Source organism: Cavia porcellus, unplaced genomic scaffold, assembly GCF_034190915.1.
Source record: "Cavia porcellus strain 051 isolate PalLab524CR breed Dunkin Hartley unplaced genomic scaffold, mCavPor4.1 scaffold_2, whole genome shotgun sequence".
Classification (NCBI taxonomy): Eukaryota; Metazoa; Chordata; class Mammalia; order Rodentia; family Caviidae; genus Cavia; species Cavia porcellus.
In genome coordinates, this window is record NW_026947485.1 from 109,552,925 (window position 1) to 109,559,869 (window position 6,945).

Genomic DNA, 6,945 nt, shown 5'->3' on the forward strand with positions numbered 1-6,945 from the left:
GTGTTCAGACAATTAGCTGAGATGAAAGGAGTAGCCCCGACCTCTCCATCACCCCTACAAGGACCAACTCAAGAGAAAATGAGAGCCCTAGAAAGGTAGAGGCAGTAGGAACTGCACTCCCCCACCCCCCGACCCTTCCCACCAGAGGCTGGAAAAGCAGGAGTGCAACAAGACTCTTAAGAAAGTCCCTCCTGGTACCACCAGCCTTTCCTCCAATTCGGTCTCAGGAGAACCAAAGAAGGCATGGCCTAGACAGGAAGGAAAGACATCCAGCCTGAAATCCTTGAAAGCCACCTCCTCTCTGATGCCTCCGTCTTCGGTGACAATATCAATTCCTTCCTCCTCCAATATTGTTTTCCACTCCAGGATAAAATCTATATCTTTTGGCACCGTGGTTATGCCCTGGCCTTTGGAGACCCACACCTGGGACTCAAATCCTGGCCCTGCAATGAGCTATGTGGTTTAGGACTAAGCCCTTTACCCCTCTGAACCCCTGTACCGACATTAGGCCTGCAGAATCAGAATCCAGACCTCCTCCTTGTTTCTGGTTCCTGCCTCTAGAACCAGACTATCTGGGTCCAAATGCTGGCTGTCATCCTCGATTAATCTCTCTGGGTCTCAACATCTGTGTGTGTAAAATGGGGATGATAATAGCACCTACTTGCCTTGTAGCCACGCTACCAGAATTAAATAAGGTAATCCAGGCAATGCACTTAGAGCACTCTTGACACATGATTAGTACCCATTAAGTACTAGTTATCATTAGCACGGACGTTGATAAAGTTGTGCAGTGCCTTGCACCATCCCTGGAACTTAGTAAGCGATCGTAAAATAGAAGCCACAATTACCTACACACACACACACACACGCACACGCACACGCACACGCACACGCACGCACGCAGCACAAAACACTTATCCCTCTCTGATCTGCCGTACTGGGCAGGAGGAGCTCAATCAATGAACGCATTGTTTCCTGGACCTGCGGGTGTGCTCCAGGAGAACAGTACCGAGGTGTAGGGAAGAGAAAACGCAGCGCCCAGGCGGAGTGATAAGCAAGAGAAGTGAGTGAGAAAAGGAACAGGAGGAAAAAAGATAAGGGAGACGGATGGAGAAGGCCAGGGGCCAGGGAAATGCCAGGGAGGTGAAGGGGCACCAGCCAGAGGTGCAAAGCGAACCGAAAGGGCGCACTGCCGGGCGCTGGGCGGGAGCGCGGGAGCGGGCGGGGCCGGGCTGCCGAGATTGGCTGGGACGCGCGGCGAGGCCAGGCCAGGAGCCCCGAGGTGGGAGGCGCCTGAGCACTTGTAGCGCCCGGAACGGAGCTGAGCGAAGGCTGCCACCCACTTGGGCCATTCCGCAGCGGCTGCAGGGGCTCCCGGGCCGAGCGCGGCCATGCGGGCAGCGGCGGGGGTCGCGCGTACGGCGGCGCTGGCGCTGGCGCTGCTGCTGGGGGCCCTGCACCGTGCTCCCGCGCGCGGCGAGGAGTACGACTACTACGGCTGGCAGGCCGAGCCGCTGCACGGCCGCTTCTACTCCAAGCCGCCTCAGTGCCTCGACATCCCCGCCGACCTGCCGCTCTGCCACACAGTGGGCTACAAGCGTATGCGACTGCCCAACCTGCTGGAGCACGAGAGCCTAGCCGAGGTGAAGCAGCAGGCGAGCAGCTGGCTGCCGCTGCTGGCCAAGCGCTGCCACTCGGACACGCAGGTCTTCCTCTGCTCGCTCTTCGCGCCCGTGTGCCTCGACCGGCCCATCTACCCCTGCCGCTCTCTGTGCGAGGCCGTGCGCGCCGGCTGCGCGCCGCTCATGGAGGCCTACGGCTTCCCCTGGCCCGAGATGCTGCACTGCCACAAGTTCCCTCTGGATAACGACCTCTGCATCGCTGTGCAGTTCGGGCACTTGCCCGCCACCGCGCCTCCAGGTAGCGTCGCCGCCCCTGCTCGCCCTATTGCACTGGGCGCCCGCGAGCCAAACCCGGACAGGTGCCGCCCCCAACCCCGCAGCACAGCACGGCAAGCACAGCTCTGTGCCACCCTCCTTAAACGCGCGCACACACACACACGCACACACGCACGCACACACACACACACACGCACGCACGCACACATGCATGGCGCTTCACTCTGCCCTGCAACCCGGGAGTAGCCTCCTGTCGCTTTGCCACCCCCAACCCTTGGGTTGCCAGAGCAGTGCCACCCTGCACTCCAAACATCCCCATGGTTCTCCTCTATGCCAACCCTCACGAAACCAGCCTTCCCAGGCCACTGAATCCTTGGTGTCCTAGGGCTCCTTCTAAGTACTGTATTGCCTTCTTCAGCTCAAGAATGCCTAGGAACCCACCGACCAAAACCACTGCTATCCCGTGTTAGGACCTTGGGGACGGAAGCAGGGGTAGGGAAGAACTGGGAGTTTGGACCCCTAACTTTCCCCACCTTCTGTGATTCCCGGACTAAGTAGCTGGGTAAGGCTTAGTGATCAGCCTGAAATCCTAGGGAGGAACCCTTAGGGGAGCCACTTAACTTCTCTGAGCCTCTGGGTTCCATGGTTCCTGAAACCTGTGAGAGCCTCTATCCTGCCTCCTGGCCACACAACCAGTGCCATTACTCCTGATTTCTGCTTGGTGTCAGCCTCCCCTTTACCGTGCTGGTCCCCGCAGATCTGATCCCCCTTTCCCTTTCTCTCCAAGTAACTCCTTTCCAGGCTGGCTGGTCACCCAGTGCCCCAGCAGGAGGATTAACTGTGACACCCAGGGCAGCCTTGCCTGGGCATTAACATGGGGCACCAACGAGCCTCTAGTTCTGCTCCCCCAAAAGACAGCACCACTGCTTTTCCTGCCCTCCCTACTCCCCTCAAAGCAACCGAGCACCACCCTGCCTCACCCCAACCCAGGCTAACCTTCCCTCCAGTGTGCCCACCCCTCCCCAGTCCATGCCCTTTCCCTGATTGTCCTGTGCCTGGGGACAAAGGGAGAGTCCCCAGCCTGCAGGTTAGAGTCCAGCTGCAAGCTAGAGAAAGAGCCAAAGAAGCAGAGAGCCATAGTTCCCAGGTAGGATCCCTGCAGGCTCCTTCTCTGGTTTCTTTTGGAGGCCAGACATTAACACTCTGAGAAATCCCACTTGGCCAGCTCTGTCCACCCCACCAGCCCACGAGTCCCCTTTCCCCAGTGATAGGCACCAACCTAGAGGCAGGCACAGGAGAAGGTCAACACAGATCAAATGCTGGGTACTGGCCTGAGGACCAGAAACATTTTTTGGAAAAGTGTTTTTGTGATCAAAAGACAACACTCAGAATATTTCATATAAAATTGAAGAATCTTGGCTTCCCTTGGAAAATGAGAAGTTCTGGCAGTGCTTATTGGCTCACCTTGGAGAGGAGTGCTCTTCAGTTTACAAGGTCCCAGCCCTGCCCTTCACTGTATACCCTCCAGCCTAGTATCTGCAAGCAACCCCATCCTGCTGCTACATGGACAGTCACAAATACTGCATCCTAAGCTGGGTTCTCATGAGCTCTGCAGACTTGGATGACCACTCTAGGTCTAAGCTTCCCTTCCTCTAAGAGAAATAATAGTAATTGCTTCAAAGGCTGAGAATTAGATGGGATAAAATTTAGAAGATAGGGCCGTGGATTTAGTTCAGTGGTGTAAGTGCCTGCCTGGCAAGTGCAAGATTGTGAGTTCAATCTCTGGTACAAAAGAAAAAAAATTTAGAAGACAGTGCATGTCATGGCTGCAGCTGCCAGGGTTGTGGGGCAGTAAGTGTGTCCACCTGGGCAGTACTGTCACTGCACACTTTTGTCTCTTGTGATTGTCACAGTCATTCTCAGTGGTATTATCTCCTTCATCTCTTCCTGGAGGCATGAGGGGGAGTAGCTGGCCAATGCGGGAGTTCTGCACAGTAAGTGACTCTTTGGACTCCAAACCCCTCACCAACTGCTGCCCACTCTGTGCGTGCTTTCTCTCTTCAGTGACCAAGATCTGCGCCCAGTGTGAGATGGAGCACAGCGCCGATGGCCTCATGGAGCAGATGTGCTCCAGTGACTTTGGTGAGTGAGGGCCACATGGCCATGCCCTGGCACTGCCCCAGCAGTTTTCTTGACACTTAGACAGACTAACACAGGTACCCACATCCATCACAGTAGACCCCAAAAGCTTCAGTCCTTTTAGAATCTGATGATCCCGTAAACCCTCTTCAACAGAAAAACCACTTTTTGTACCTCGTCCCAGAGGTTTCAGAAGCCTCTCAGGATCATGGTCTATAGGCCTCAAAAACCAGCTCTGCTTGGGGCTCCTGTAGTCTTCCTTGACACTGTCTTCAGAGGGGCATCCCCTGCTGAATGGTCTCTTTGGGGAATGTAGGCTTAACCCAGAGAGAAGGGACCATGGTAGGCGAGAGGGGCTCTAGTGGAGCTAAAAGTGGAGACCCCAGCCTTGGGTATTCTGCTCTGAGTACCCACTGTTGCTCTGGCCAGGCATTCCACTGGTCATCTGTCCCCTCGGCTTCATCCTAGTCTCCCCTTCCTGGGATAACAACACCAAGTCTAACTAGGACCTGGCTCACTCCTGGGCCACAAAGTTCAAGTGTAGTATTTGCTAAGTCAGTTCCCTGCTTTGTGTCTTATCTTCCCTGTCAATAAAAAAAAGCAAAATAGATAATAGTAAATCCTTTCTTCAGAAGTCTTTCATGTCATTAGCCTCCTTAGAAAAAAATGTTGCTATTTTGCAAGATTGTGTGTGTGTGTGTGTGTGTACAAGTGGGGAGGAGGGAGAAGAAAGACATTTTAGGGCAGTTTCCTTCCCTGGGAGGCAGTGTCATTCCCTGAATTCTTATCCATGTGGGGAGCCAAAGGCCTGAAGAAGGGAGAGTCTAGCCTGGGGGATTCCCACCTACCCCTAGCCCAGGACTTCCTGTCCCCAACTGTATTAGACCCTTTGGCCACCATGGGGTAACCTGACCATGATTCTGTGGCCATGGGCCCTGCCTTCATCTCCCCTATACACTCATTTCTACACATACCTAGACACCCTCGCAGACCGTACATACATTTCTCACTCAGTGTCAGTATCTCTCGCTTACCTGTGTGCGCACGCACACACACACACACACACACACACACACACACGCATGCATGCACGCATGCACATGAAGGTGACAGTGGTACGTTCATCCACAGCTGCTCTATGTGCATTCCTCCCCAGCTCCATGCCTCAGATGTGATGTGGTTGGTCATGGTGGGTATCAGCAAATGCATCCAGGAGGAAGGCTGCTCCTCCCCATTGCTGACTGCAGCCCGCCACCGCTCCATGCCCTCACCATATGAACACATGTGCCCCCCACACCACGCCCGGTTACTCACAATAGCCAGAAACCCCATCAAAATCAGGTCCCATGATCACGAAGCCCAGCTTCCCTCCAGGAGGACCTCCTCTAGGTGCTCGGCCCCACCTCCAGCATCCCCACCCTGGGCTCAGAGCTGGCCGAACTGTTCAATCCAGGTTCTGCAATTCAGGCAAGACACACCCTCTCCACACCACACTTCCCCTCGTGTACTTGGAGTATACAGCTGTGTAGGTCCATGAAAGTCCTAAGCCCCACCCCTCTGAGCCCTACAGCACAGCAGGCTCCCTGAACTCTGAGGAGAATAAGGATGCCCTGTCCTGAGACCTGATCCTCCCCGGGCTGCCCCTCTGCTCTTTCCCACAGTGATCAAAATGCGCATTAAGGAGATCAAGATAGAGAACGGAGACCGGAAGTTGATAGGAGCCCAGAAGAAGAAGAAATTGCTCAAGCCAGGTCCCTTGAAGCGCAAAGACACCAAGAAGCTGGTACTGCATATGAAGAACGGTGCAGGCTGCCCCTGCCCACAGCTGGACAGCCTGGCAGGCAGCTTCTTAGTCATGGGCCGCAAGGTGGATGGACAGCTGCTGCTCATGGCTGTCTACCGCTGGGACAAGAAGAATAAGGAGATGAAGTTCGCAGTCAAATTCATGTTCTCCTACCCCTGCTCCCTCTACTATCCCTTCTTCTACGGGGCCTCAGAGTCCCACTGAAGAACACTCCTCCCTACCCCGCCCAGCCAGTGTGCCTTGCCCTCTGCCCCTGCCCACCTGGCCTTGTGCCCATTCCTGGGCTGACCCAGTCCCTGGCAGAAGGTGGCTTCCTACAGAGCTATTAGTGACCAAAGCCCCAGGGATGGGCCCAGGGGAGCGTGGAAGGCAGCCTGAGGAGGGCCTTCCCAAGGGCACAGTGGGGTTGGCTTTGCTGGGGGGGAGGGTGCCTTACAGAGGGGTCTTGGTGTTGGGCTCAGCCACTTGAGGGACAGTTCTCCCCGCTGCCCCTTTTGTGCCCTCTAAACAAAGGACTTAGGGTCACCTTGCCCCCCAGCCATACCTCCTGCATTCACATCTCTCCGAGTCCTCTACCCCAGGCCTCCAGCCCAGCCTCCCCTCCAAGGGCTGCTTCTTGGGGCTCCTTCCTCAGCTGGTGCATCTCCCTTTTCCCCAACAGTGCTAAATTATTACTACTGCAGTGAAGCCATGGGTTCTAGATGACAGATACAAGCAGGGCTTGGTTTTTTTCACTTTTTAAAAAGTTTTTAATTAAAGAAAATAAGTTGGTTTGGACTGATGACTTGTTTGCCAGCTGGTTCTGAAGAAGTAGGAGGTAGGGAGCTTATGAGCTCTATTAGCATGAGGCTGTGACTCTAACCTGGGATGCCTAAGAAAAGCAGTCCTCTGTTTCTGTAGGCTTCCCCAAGAGTACATGGCAAGGGTCACCCTCACACCCCAAACACTAAGTGAGGGGTGCCCCTGTGAAGAAACAGGGTGCCACGGAGTTCCTCAGCTTGCTGCCTCCAGTCAGGAGACTCCCACAGTGGGAGAGCATCCCTCCCTCAAGGGAAGTGCCTGGTCCAAGGAGTCTGAAGTGGCCAGGCCCCTGGGCACTACACC

General features: G+C 55.1%; 1 protein-coding gene across 1 annotated transcript; it reads left to right on the top strand.

Annotated features, from left to right (window-relative positions):
- Window positions 1-1,261: 1,261 nt before the first annotated feature.
- Sfrp5 (secreted frizzled related protein 5) lies at window positions 1,262-6,618 on the top strand. The gene is made up of 3 exons (XM_003479564.4): window positions 1,262-1,920; window positions 3,963-4,040; window positions 5,699-6,618. The coding sequence occupies exons 1-3, from the start codon at window positions 1,392-1,394 to the stop codon at window positions 6,043-6,045; spliced, it is 954 nt and encodes a 317-aa protein (XP_003479612.2). The 5' UTR covers window positions 1,262-1,391; the 3' UTR covers window positions 6,046-6,618.
- The last annotated feature ends 327 nt before the right edge of the window (window positions 6,619-6,945 follow it).